The 13,708-nt window shown below is 39.3% G+C and overlaps 1 protein-coding gene across 1 annotated transcript in view; it reads left to right on the top strand.

Annotated features, from left to right (window-relative positions):
- Positions 1-13,708, top strand: part of LOC132867492 (potassium-transporting ATPase alpha chain 1) — a 38,512-nt gene that overhangs the window by 12,754 nt on the left and 12,050 nt on the right. Inside the window, exons 7-15 of the mRNA XM_060900438.1 lie at positions 1,377-1,494; positions 1,718-1,986; positions 3,504-3,702; positions 5,204-5,313; positions 7,161-7,295; positions 8,621-8,813; positions 10,524-10,699; positions 11,377-11,513; positions 12,496-12,646. Of these exons, the coding sequence (XP_060756421.1) occupies positions 1,377-1,494; positions 1,718-1,986; positions 3,504-3,702; positions 5,204-5,313; positions 7,161-7,295; positions 8,621-8,813; positions 10,524-10,699; positions 11,377-11,513; positions 12,496-12,646 (1,488 nt within the window). The remainder of the gene's footprint in view (positions 1-1,376; positions 1,495-1,717; positions 1,987-3,503; positions 3,703-5,203; positions 5,314-7,160; positions 7,296-8,620; positions 8,814-10,523; positions 10,700-11,376; positions 11,514-12,495; positions 12,647-13,708) is intronic.

Raw genomic sequence — 13,708 nt, forward strand, 5'->3', positions numbered from 1 at the left:
TTGGGTTAACGTTGGGCTCTGTATTAGCCAACAGAATGTTAACAGCTTTACATGGTTGTTTAAACCATGTTGTACGTCGCGGACACGGCCCGTTATAAATTTGCTGTTACGAGAATGGCAACGATCAAGTCGTAATGTATTACTGAAGACTCTGTGTAATGTCATAGTAGTGTAGCCTGCCACTCTGCCTGTCACTGTGGCTCAGGCAGAGAGGAGCTTCTCGAAGCTAAAACTGATCAAGACTTACCTAAGGTCAACAATGTCACAGGAACGGTTCAGTGGCCTTGCTGTGATCAGCATAAACCACGCCTTAGGGGAACAAATCTCATATGAAGACATTGTGGAAGAATTTGCATCCAGGAAAGCCAGAAAAGCCAACTTTTAGGTTGTGCTTTCACTTTTGCATCCTGAATATAATTGCCACTTAAATGTATGTAGACTGTTTTCCTCTTACTTCTTTTGCACATCTTGTTATTTATGATAAATTATAGTGGTTTGACATTTTTGCCACTCTTAAGAGTGTTAACTTCTTCATTTGTTACTTCTTGTTATTTATGATACACAATAGTGTTTGTTATTTCTTCTTATGTGTACAGTAATATGTATAGGATTTACCTCTTCTCTGTCATTAGTTCATTTATTTATGATACATGATTGCGTTTTACCATTTTTGCCACTTTAATGTATAGTATTTTTAGATATTTTGTCACTTTATGTTATTCTGTAATTGTGATTGTTTAACTGTTTAGCTTCTTTTGTTATTTATATGGTGCGACTTTAATGGAGGTTTAAGTCTTCTTGTTAATAATAATGGTGAATGGTACTCTATGATAATTCATTGTGTGCTCTGTTGGTAAAACTGACTGACTTGTGCAATATTTTGACCATCGGGTGGTGCTGTAGTGCAGTTGTGCTTTCTTAAATAGCTGTGGATAGCTGTAATGCGAAGTCATTGAGTCTTTTTGTTTATTGTTTATCTTTTATTGTTTATCTTTGTATTTTTTATTGCACTAGTCATTAAAACTGGAAATTTGTTCTTGAAAATAGCTGTTGTGAGTTTGTGTATGGGGTCGTGTGTGTACTGGACGAAGTTAGTGTTTTCTTAGGTGGTGGGTGGGAGGTGGTTGTCGGGTTGGGCCGGGGGCGGGAGAGGCGCCAGCAGGGGGTTTCGCCGGGGAGTAAATCACTCTAGGATCGCCACTGTGCAGGAGAAATATAGTCATCAGATCAGACAGTATTTTCCAATCTTAATGCCCACTGTAGTCTCAGATTACAGTTCTTGACTGACTATATTTTCTTGCTTGGGGTTGAGAACTGATCCCAAAGCAGTTTAAAGAGACACAAAACATCCTATTATTCTTATTTCCTTTTCCCAGGTGGATAACTCATCTCTGACTGGCGAGTCGGAGCCTCAGACCAGGAGCCCAGAGTGCACACATGAGAGTCCACTGGAGACCCGCAATATCGCCTTCTTCTCCACGACCTGCTTAGAGGGTAACACACACACACACACACACACACACACACACACACACACACACACACATACATTTCCAAGACTGATGTGACCTTATCAAGTATATGTCATTCAAATGGAAACATCCCAGTGTATAACAGATGTGTTTGCAATGAGGGACTAGAAACAACCTGGAAGCTTCATATCAACTGATTCTCAGCAACAGATGATGAAGTGTCTCCTCTGTTTGGATTTGGACAGGTGTAGCTACAGGGATTATCATCAACACCGGTGACCGCACCATCATCGGACGCATCGCCAGCCTCGCTTCAGGAGTGGGCAATGAGAAAACCCCGATCGCCATCGAGATCGAGCATTTTGTCGACATCATCGCTGGTCTGGCCATCTTCTTTGGCTTCACCTTCTTCGTTGTTGCCATGTTTATCGGTTATGCCTTCTTGGAGGCCATGATCTTTTTCATGGCTATCGTGGTGGCTTACGTGCCTGAGGGACTTTTAGCGACTGTTACTGTAAGTACAAAAAAAAAAGATGTGAAAACATTTTCACTGCTTTTTAGCCAAATATCTCTTAGCTTAGATAATAGTTCATTAGCCACTCCCTTTTTCCATTACAATTACACTAGCAAACAGAAGCAAGAATGTGGACGAATTGAGGCTATCCAATTCATCAGGGTTCAGGATTTGTGACCTTTTTTTTTTAGGTTTCTCCACTTGCTTTTGGATTTTTTTGTGCATTTTCCACCCAAGATACCATCGAGATGAACGCTTTGTGATCGCAATCATGTCTTTGTAATCTGATATTACTTACTGGTTGATAATTTGGTAAATTGCAGTTTCTTTTCACTGCAGATTCTTTTCACATCACAACAGGATGCGACTTCCTGGTATATAAACCTTTTCATGAAATTGTTTTTGCAAGTCCTATTTAAAATACCAGGCGGCACGGTGGTGTAACGGTTAGCACTGTTGCCTCACAGCAAGAAGGTTCTGGGTTTGAGCCCAGTGGCCGATGGGGGCCTTTCTGTGTGGAGTTTGTATGTTCTCCTCGCGTCTGCGTGGGTTTGCTCCAGTTTCCCCCACAATCCAAAGACGTATGGTTAGGTTAAGTGGCTACTCTAAATTGTCCATAGGTGTGAGTGGATGTGTGAATGATTGAGAGGAGAAAACCTCTGATAATCCAGTAGAAGGCAACGGGAAACCACTACTGTAATTCTTCCCTCAAGACTTTGATGGCTGAAGCTGTCAGAGTGGCCATGTCGCTGCAGTGATATGCCAAATAGAGAGATTTAAAATATCATGGCGCCCCCTGCTGGTCCAGGGGCCCTCAGTGAACGCTTATGCCACTGGTAGCAAGAAATGGCACTGTGCTTTTGACATGTCAATAAGGATAGGGAAAGAAAGCATTTTTAAGTGTCAAATAAGTCTTAATCACGGCAAAAATTTTTGCTGTTCCATATACAGGTGATCTGGATTTAAATATTTCTTCGAACCGTCCTTCTGAAACCAGTTCAGAGTTGATTAGCTTGTGCTTTAAAGAAGTAAAGAAGTAAAAATCTCTCTGAAACTATGAAACTATGATTTAACTTCCTTCTCAAACTATCATGCATTACCCAGTATACTTTTTTTTATTTGCAATGTAATTGTAAATTCTTTTTTTTTAACGCTCCATGCATATCATTTCACCTCCAGTAATAATAGTGATATTAGCAAAAGAAAGGAGAGCTAGAGGTCGTGTGTGAGTTCTCAAACACACCTTCTTATTTAAAAAGTCCACTCTATACACGGTTTTATCTCACCTTGCTACTCCAAAGTCACAATGTCCTGAAAACAATCTGCATTATGTGAATGTCACCTTTAAACATTTACACAGATATGAGAGCAAATAAGAGGTATGATATTATAACCCTGTGATATGTAAGAAGTTATTATCTACACAAACAAATAATGATATTGGAATAATATTAATTGGCTCTATTCATATTCATACACTGGATACATTTATGTGCTTTTACTGTGTCTTTCTGAAGGTGTGTCTGTCCCTTACGGCGAAACGTCTAGCCAGGAAGAACTGTGTGGTGAAGAATTTGGAAGCTGTGGAGACTCTGGGTTCTACGTCCGTCATCTGCTCGGATAAAACAGGAACCCTGACACAGAACCGCATGACCGTCGCTCACCTGTGGTTCGACAACATGATCCACGCTGCAGACACAACTGAGGACCAGTCAGGTGAGGAATCTGAGCTCAAGATCTTCATTAATTCCTCACAGTAAATAAATCATAACGACTTTATAAATGTTTTGTTTTTGTTTGTTTTTTAACCTGGGCAACTCAATTATTATTGGCACCCTTAACATGGCAAGAAAAAGATATACTACTGCATATAATAAACATTCTTCTAACAATATTTTTCTAGAATTGTTTTAAAGCCAAATGGAAATTATTGGCACCCCTAAAAAATTAAAGCATTAAAGGCATCTATTTATAATAATAATAATAATAATAATAATAATAATAATAATAATAATAATAATACCATCCTCCTTTGATGCTGTTATTATTTCTCTACAGTATTATTTGTAGGGGTGCCAATAATTTTAAAACCAGTGGGGTTTTTTTATGCTTGAAAAGATATTTTGGTAAAACAGTCTTCTGAGATACAGTACTGTGCAAAAGTCTTAGCCCCCCCCCCCATTTTTTTCATACAAACTTTGTTATAGATTTCTATTTTATGACTTCTACATTGGGCGGCACGGTGGTGTAGTGGTTAGTGCTGTCGCCTCACAGCAAGAAGGTCCGGGTTCGAGCCCCGTGGCCAGCGAGGGCCTTTCTGTGTGGAGTTTGCATGTTCTCCCCGTGTCCGCATGGGTTTCCTCCGGGTGCTCCGGTTTCTCCCACAGTCCAAAGACGTGCAGGTTAGGTTAACTGGTGACTCTAAATTGAGCGTAGGTGTGAATGTGAGTGTGAATGGTTGTCTGTGTCTATGTGTCAGCCCTGTGATGACCTGGCGACTTGTCCAGGGTGTACCCCGCCTTTCGCCCGTAGTCAGCCGGGATAGGCTCCAGCTTGCCTGCGACCCTGTAGAAGGATAAAGCGGCTAGAGATAATGAGATGAGATGAGACTTCTACATCATCGAGTCAAAACATTACAAAAGCATTTTAGAGTTCCAAACGTTTGTTTTTTTTTCCAGCACAAAATGAAATGTTACAGAAAAAAAAAGTTTGTATCTGAGCAGCATATTCCATAAAAGAGCAGTTTTCAGATGAAAAAAGAAAACATAATGAAGGCTGCTGGGTTTTGGTGTAAAATGAAGAAGTGAGTGTGACAGTCAAAGTGTCCAGAAGAACTGCGGCTGGTTCTGGAAGATGCTCAGGAAAACCTACAGATCATTTCTGCATAAAACTGCACTCACTGGACCTCAGACTACTATATTGTATTTGTTGTTTTGTTTTGTTTTGTTTTTTTTTAAGCAAAGGGTCGTCTCACACCAAATACTGCCTTTGTTTCATTTATTACGGCTTACTGATTACAGTTTATAGTATTTTTTTATATTGAAACATTTCATTTCATTATTTTTCAAGCCATTTTTGCTCGACAGCATTTCTTTCCATGTGCCTCAGACTTTTACACAGGACTGTATATTAATTAACTTCATTGAGGGTGCCAATAATTCTGGAGTGGACTTTAACTATAATAATCTCTCACTGTCTTATGTTTGTGTTTGTGCAGGTCAGAGTTTTGACCAGTCCTCGGAGACGTGGAGAGCACTAGGACGAATTGCAAGTCTGTGCAATCGGGCCTTTTTCAAACCCAATCAGGAGACGGTGCCGGTGCCCAAGGTGAGGAAGCGTCAGTGATGCCGGAGAAAATAGACTGTTATTTGGGTAGTACATTGAAGAGGAGTGATATAAATCGCACACTTCCACAAAACCAGGCTGTAAGAAATGGGAAAAGACGTTTTAGTCTTCTCGTTGAAGGTCGTATTCACAATCAGTGACATAATATTCATGTGAAGAAAGTTCTGTGTATTCGGAGTTGGGTTGAACAGCGGCTTAAGACTTCAAAGTTGCCAGATTTTTCTTGAGTACGAATATCTGAGACGGGGGGTTTTTCAGTGGTGACTAGTCCACCACCTTTAAACACAAACATTCACCTTTGTGTTTAAAGAAACAATCAGGGATAGAAAGTACAGACTGAAGAAGAACATGTTTGCTTTTACTATCAAATGTAATTTGATGTACATTAAAGACTAATACGATGATATGTGAAAGCTCTCACTGCGATGGTGAGAATTGAAATAAACATCTAATATTATTCTCTCCACATTCACTGGATATGAGCAATCACATGCTCTGATTGGCTACTCTACTACTAGGATATCAGCTCATATACTGTGAGTAGAGAAAAACAAAATGGCAGAGCGTATTGCTGAACCAACCGAGGACGGAATAAAAACTCTACTCGAAAACAAAACCCCAAAAAATACAAAAAAAGCAGGAAAATATAGAATAAAAGTATTTGATGGTAAGAAAGTGTCTTTTTTACATTTTTCAAGAATTATTATTATTATCACATTTTTCACAAATTGCTCCTGCCATTTTGCTGGTTTATTTACCTTCTAAGCGGAAATGATTTTGTCAAACATTTTGTATGAAGTTTTTATTTATCGAATTTGCAAAAAAATAAAAATAAAAATGCTCTGCTTCTCAAAATCCAGTGAATGTGGATAGAATAAAACAGTTATTACACTCAGTCTCGGCGCTACGTGCCTCATCAGCTATCAGCTCATGTCCGACTTGATTTTGTGGAATAACTGTTAAATATACCGTAGTGTACTATATTTCCAATATGTTGTGTCTCTGTTTTAGGAAAACTCCACCCACTTGTGTAACTCTCATGTCATTTCTTTCTGTAGTTACATCTGAGGCCTGAAACCTCGTGCACAATTTCAGTATTAAATCCTCACAATGTGCGTTTAACCCTTTTAGCAAGAGATGATCCATGAAACAGAAATAGTTTGAGTTCATTTTAAAATATTGAAAACATATTACTTTAATCCATATTCATGCTTGGTGATGAGTGTGCCTGCTTTTAACACTATGTGAAAAAAATTTCTGACCTTTATTCCGATCATGATCATAGCAAAGAAATTAGCTTTAGCTGAACTAATTAGCGGGCGGCACGGTGGTGTAGTGGTTAGCGATGTTGCCTCACAGCAAGAAGGTCCGGGTTCAAGCCCCGGGGCCGGCGAGGGCCTTTCTGTGCGGAGTTTGCATGTTCTCCCCGTGTCCGCGTGGGTTTCCTCCGGGTGCTCCGGTTTCCCCCACAGTCCAAAGACATGCAGGTTAGGTTAACTGGTGACTCTAAATTGAGCGTAGGTGTGAATGTGAGTGTGAATGGTTGTCTGTGTCTATGTGTCAGCCCTGTGATGACCTGGCGACTTGTCCAGGGTGTACCCCGCCTTTCACCCGTAGTCAGCTGGGATAGGATCCAGCTTGCCTGCGACCCTGTAGAACAGGATAAAGCGGCTACAGATAATGAGATGAGATGAACTAATTAGCAATTTGTAAGCATTGTTTTTCTACAAAATTCAGAAATTAATGACCTGGATGACAAGATGTTGATTATGAGACATGAATCTTTTTTTTATATGTATGTGTGTAAAATTGACTCCTACGTTGTACAGAGAGTAGTGGTGGGCGATGCCTCTGAGACAGCGCTGTTAAAGTTCACTGAGTTGACCATCGGAAACATCATCGACTACAGAGCACGATTCAAAAAGGTCTGTGAGGTGCCGTTCAACTCCACCAACAAGTTCCAGGTAAGATTACGATGAACTCTGGGAGGAAAGTTTGATTCTTTCTTTAGTCCTTTACCCAGTCTGTCACGGTTACCAGATCTGTATGAACCGAAATGGAAAATATTCCCCTTCAAGTCCTCAAAAAATATTTTGTATTATTATACATATAGGACGCTTTTTTGATGGAATAAAAACGTGTTCTATTCCTTTCTAGTGGGTTTCATTAATTTGGCTTTATAGCATGCAATATTGTTAGCATATTGTTGATCCTACATGCATTACATCACTCGAACCAATGGAGAACGAGCGTTTAATACGGTTTTTGATATTGCATGCTTGTCAAGACAGCATGACATCACACATTGAAGATGTAAAACTTCCGCGCTAGCGAGCGACTGGGACAATTTGCAAACAAACATGGCCGCCAGGTTTGCTTTGTTAAAAAAGATTTTGAGAGAATTTTGAAAGAGAAAGACGCGTTGAACACCAGAAAGGGATGTGTATGTATAATAATAATAATAATAATAATAATAATAATAATAATAATATTGGCTGGCTTTTTTTTCATGGTCTATCAGATATATTCCATTCAGCTACTCATCTTTGACTTGTTCAGTATCATACTAGCTGAATGGAATATATCTGATATACCACTCAACACCGGCCAATATTATTTAAATATATAATGTATAATATATTTAAAACACAATTCCCCAAATCGTTATTTCGTCAAAGTCCTAAAATGGTCTCATGTTGTCCTAAAAAAAAATAGCTACTAAATCACTGTTTCCATGGCAGCGTATGTTTATGAAAATTTTGGGATCAGTTTGAGATCAGATTTGCTTTTGAATGTGAAGTAAGGCCTGAAACATGCTGTTATCATACAGTAAAATCATGAATTACAGGCTGGTGTGAGTGAGCTGGATTGCTCGAAACACCTGAAGTTGGTTATTTTCCATGAACAGCAGTGTTTTATTCCGGTTATACTACAGCAAGTTACCAGTTATTACTGTTTGTAACTGTTCTGATGTGTTATAGCAGCTGTAAACAGTCGTTCCCTCACGAGCCCGTACACGCCCCTGTGAATGAGCTGTAGAAATGATAATGTCTTACAACAAGAGTTGCATTACTGCTGTAGAAAATTAGTTTCCTGATGACAATCCAGAACACACTGGGCTGTCCTCCTTTCAGTCCCTGGCGTCCCTTTGGGTTCCTTGTCCACACGGGACATTTGGAGTTATACCTCAAATATCCACCTTTCTATTGCACCACTTCAAATACAGCACATCTAGCACATCTTTTCCCCCCAATTCTCTGTCTCACTGTCGCCCCCTTGCTGTGTCCAGCTGTCAATACACGAGCTGGAGGACCCGCTGGACCTGCGCTACCTGCTGGTGATGAAGGGAGCGCCAGAGAGGATCCTGGACCGCTGCTCCACCATCCTGATTAAGGGTCAGGAGCTGCCGCTGGACGAGCAGTGGAAAGAAGCCTTCCAGACCGCGTACATGGACCTGGGAGGACTGGGAGAGAGAGTGCTGGGTAAGAGGGCACGGGATGCCATGTTCGCTCTCAGGGTTCACATTCATGCAGTTTGGTCCTGTAAAACAAAAAGGTGTTATTTCACCTCACTTTATATACTGTTAGAAATATACTAATTATCTTGTTAATAACTCATATAACAATAACAACAACATATACGGAATTATTTAAGGTACATTTTATAGTTATTCTTCTATTCTTGAGTCCTGGGTATGACTTTAAACTGCAACTGGTAGTAAGTCTCAGGTCTGGGTGACTTCATGTTAAAACTGTTAATGTTATAGTCATGCTGTCTGTTGTTGCCCAAATGAGGATGGGTTCCCTTTTGAGTCTGGTTCCTCTCGAGGTTTCTTCTTTATGTCGTCTGAGGGAGTTTTTCCTCACCACCGTCGCCACAGGCTTCATCATTGGGGATGGATTAGGGATAAAATTAGCTCGTTTAAAGTCGTTCAAATTCTGTAAAGCTGCTTTGCGACAATGTTTATTGTTAAAAGCGCTATACAAATAAATTGACTTGACTTGACTACCAGATGAATAGAAACAGCCCTGACTGTTGAGCTCAAATTTCCACACACAGAGACACCATTAATAATTTTAGCATACAGTAAATAGGATTAAAATGAATAAATCAATAAGATGAATAATAATGGTGTAGTGGTTAGCGCTGTCACCTCACAGCAAGAAGGTCCAGGTTCGAGCCCCGTGGCCGGCGAGGGCCTTTCTGTGCGGAGTTTGCATGTTCTCCTCGTGTCCGCGTGGGTTTCCTCCGGGTGCTCCGGTTTCCCCCACAGTCCAAAGACATGCAGGTTAGGTTAACTGGTGACTCTAAATTGAGCGTAGGTGTGAATGTGAGTGTGAATGGCTGTCTGTGTCTATGTGTCAGCCCTGTGATGACCTGGCGACTTGTCCAGGGTGTACCCCGCCTTTCGCCCGTAGTCAGCTGGGATAGGCTCCAGCTTGCCTGCAACCCTGTAGAACAGGATAAAGCAGCTAGAGATAATGAGATGAGATGAGATGAATAATAAGAATAATAACATGGATAATCAAATTTCACACACACACACGCACTCACCAGCCACTTTAATAGTAACTTGTTGATTCTAAGATCCCTGTTCTTGGCTGCAGGAGTGGAACCCAATGTGTTCTTCTGCTGTTGCATGCTGAGATGCTTTTCTGCTCACCACGGTTGTAAAGAGTTACTATACCTGATATGAGTTACTATATCCTTCCTGGCAAAAAAGTTCAAACCAATCCGGCCATTTTCCTCCACCCCTCTCTTATCAACAAGGCGTTTGTTTCCACCCACAGAACTGTCGCTCACTTACTCACTCGATGTTTGTTTTTTGTTTTCCGCGCCATTCTGTGTAAACTCTACAGACTGTTGTGTGTGAAAACCCCAGGAGGAGATCAGCAGTTTCTGAAATACTCAAACCAAAAACACTCATCTGGCTCAAACCAACACCCATACCACAGTGAAAGAAAGAAAGTCACACTTCACTGTGAGATCACAGTTTTTCCCGTTCTGGTGTTTGAACATCATGAATATTAATTAGCTCAAGCTCTTGATTTGTATCTGCGTGATTTGATTTCATCGTGCTGCTGGGTGAAAGTGATTTAACTTCTTAAGGGCATTCAGGAATGTTTTAATTCCATGGAATTCTCAAATAGGTTAAAAATGATGTTTTTGGAACCTGCTGCATTTTTGTTCAGGTTTCTGCCACTTGTACCTGAATGACAAAGAGTTTCCTCGTGGCTACAACTTCGACCCAGATGAAATGAACTTCACCACGTCTGGACTTTGCTTCTCTGGCCTCATCTCCATGATCGACCCTCCTCGTGCCACTGTCCCTGACGCTGTGATGAAATGTCGTACGGCTGGCATCCGAGTAAGTTCTGGATCAGTTCTGTGTCATAATTTCACAGTTAATGTTAAAAATATAACTTCGGCTGAGAAATAACCTGGACTGTGATTTGAGTCACGACAACCTCGGTTTATACTGTAATATTTAAATTGATTACATTAAATTGAAATTTTAATTAATTTAAGAAATATAATAAGTAAATGTAATACGTTTTACTTTATTTTTTATTAATTATAATTTATTTATTAATTTGTATTCAATTAGAAATGTATTATGTATTATATATAATACATTATATATGATTAAATGCATGAATAAATCAACATTGTCTTAATTTATATTAATAATAATATTTTTATACAAATATTAATAATACAATACAAATACTGTATTTTAAAATAATACAAATACTGTATATTATATATGTAATATATTTTTTTCAAATTAAATAATTAAAAAAAAAATTAACAAAATGCATTTTAACAATATTATTTTACATACAGTATATAACAATAAATATCATCAATATAGATTTATATAGATATATAGTATAAATATAGTCTATAATATGCAGTACTATATAAATAATATACAATACTAGTATAATATATATACTATGATATAAATTTAGTCTATAATGTACAGTATATAACCATAAATAAAATATTTACTACTAACTAATATAATACTTTGATTTGCAGGTCGTCATGGTTACCGGCGACCATCCCATCACGGCGAAGGCGATCGCTGCGAACGTGGGCATCATATCAGAGGGCAGTGAGACGGTAGAGGACATCGCCAACAGACTGCGCATCCCTGTGGAGCAGGTGAAGAAAAGGTGAAGCGCGTTTATAACTGTTCATAAACACATCATAGACGTCACGCCACCCATCACACCAATGCACTGTGCACCTCTAAAGCCAAAGACTATTAAACTATAAAGTGTAAAACATTCCAGGACTTTCTTCTTTACAAGTCACAGCTGTTTATAGTCAAGTCCAAAATTATTGGCACCCTTGATTAAAATTGACAATGAATATACCGTATAACATGAGTAGCACCTGTCCTGAGTGATATTAGAAGCTGTACAGATGCTGTATAGTTTTATTCTAAGAGTAGTGCAATTTCCTTTGGAAAAAAAAAAGCTCATTTGAAAAGTATTGGCACCCACAATGAAGCATCTTCTGGAGTGATTACACTCTCAGAAAATAAAATACATTATTGTACCTTTAGGGGTACAATGGCTTGTCACTGGATCAGTACCCTCTAAGATACTTATTTGTACCTTTTTATATACTGTTTGGGAACACACACACACACACACACACACACACACATATATATACCTTTTTGGCCCTAAAAAAGGTACACATAGTTACCTTGAGGTCCAATAATGAACTCTTGGGGGTACATTAGTGTAGCGTGTACCTTGGGGACAGATATGGACTCCTACTGTACCACTATATCTAGCAGTGTAACAGCGCTCTGTAATCTGATGAGCTTGTGGAAGATCTTTGAGCATCTTTATTATATTCTGAGGTTCGTGCATGTGGATGCCCTCTTCAATTCTCACCACAAGTCAGGTTCCAAAACTTGTGTCTAGTTTCTGCACGTTCTCTTGAAGGGTGCCGATAATTCTGAAAATCTAGCATTTGATTTCACAGCTTTGTTCATCTAGTAGCTCTGAGTTATGAGTCCTACTGGAACGCTGGTGTTGGAAGTAGGTGTAACATTGGCGATAAAGCTAGCTAAAGTTAGCTAAAGCTCGCTAAAGTTAGCAGTCATCCTCACGGCTTTCGTTGTGATTCTTTGTTCGTCAGAGACGCTCGTGCTTGTGTTATTAACGGAGGTCAGCTGAAGGACATGACCAGCGACGAGTTAGATGAAGCTCTGAGGAATCACCCAGAGATGGTGTTCGCCCGAACATCTCCCCAGCAGAAGCTCATCATCGTGGAGAGCTGCCAGCGTCTGGTGAGATGCTAGTCCATGAAACACAGTAGATCAACAATTAATACCGATATCAGTAACTGATAAGGAAAGCAAAACATTGAAAAAAGCAAACAAATAAATAATCCTGAGATTCCTTTTGTCTAGCTTGATGAAAGTTCTCGCATTCTAGCACCTCTATCCAACCAATCAGGAAAAGAGGGCGTGTCTACCGACTTGTCAATCAGTGTTGGAATCCTATTGGCCACAACGTAGGGTGTATGCTACATAAACATGACACATTTCTGAAATATTACAACTATCATGGGAGCTTTTTCAATATTTTTAATAACTATATTTGATGTAAAAATTTCTGGACCGAATCTTTAAAACTGCACAAAATGTACATATTTAAATAATTTTTTTCCGTCTTTCTAAGTCTTGAGTAATTTATATTTACAGATATTTTTATCCGCAACTTTTTTCACCAGTTTGTTGGCACTCATATGATCATGATGCAGCTTGTACGGTATATCGTAGAAATATTATCGTGATATCATGTTTCTTTTTAATCGCCCATCTCTAACAGAGTGTCGAAGTCATTATGTTCTACCCTATGTAGTGCACGTAAGTAGACATGAGAAGGGATTCAACCTTTCTTCATGTACGATGATGTGTTTAAACCTTCATCCTTCTTCAAACAAGAAGGATGTGTGTGTGTGTGTGTGTGTGTGTGTGTGTGTGTGTGTGTGTGTGTGTGTGTGTGTGTGTGTGTGTGTGTGTGTGTGTGTTTATGCAGTGTCATGGACAACCTGAAAAATATTTTTTGTGTGAACAAAAATAATTTACACCACTTTTATAAAATTAAAGGGACGGAAATGTCGACATAGTGCTCAGTTTCAGGTCTCTGGGTTTGGGTTCATGAACAGAAATAACTTTCAATGCCACCAATAAGGAATTTAATGTACAACACCTACAAGAGGAGATCATGCCATAACCTGGTGCATCCCAGAATTCCCAATCAAGTTACATCCTTCAGTTCTCTTCACCTGTGCATCCTCTTTAGGACACAACACAGAGATAAACTGTTAATTTTTTCATGAGTTC

Source organism: Neoarius graeffei, chromosome 19 (genome assembly GCF_027579695.1).
Source record: "Neoarius graeffei isolate fNeoGra1 chromosome 19, fNeoGra1.pri, whole genome shotgun sequence".
Classification (NCBI taxonomy): domain Eukaryota; kingdom Metazoa; phylum Chordata; class Actinopteri; order Siluriformes; family Ariidae; genus Neoarius; species Neoarius graeffei.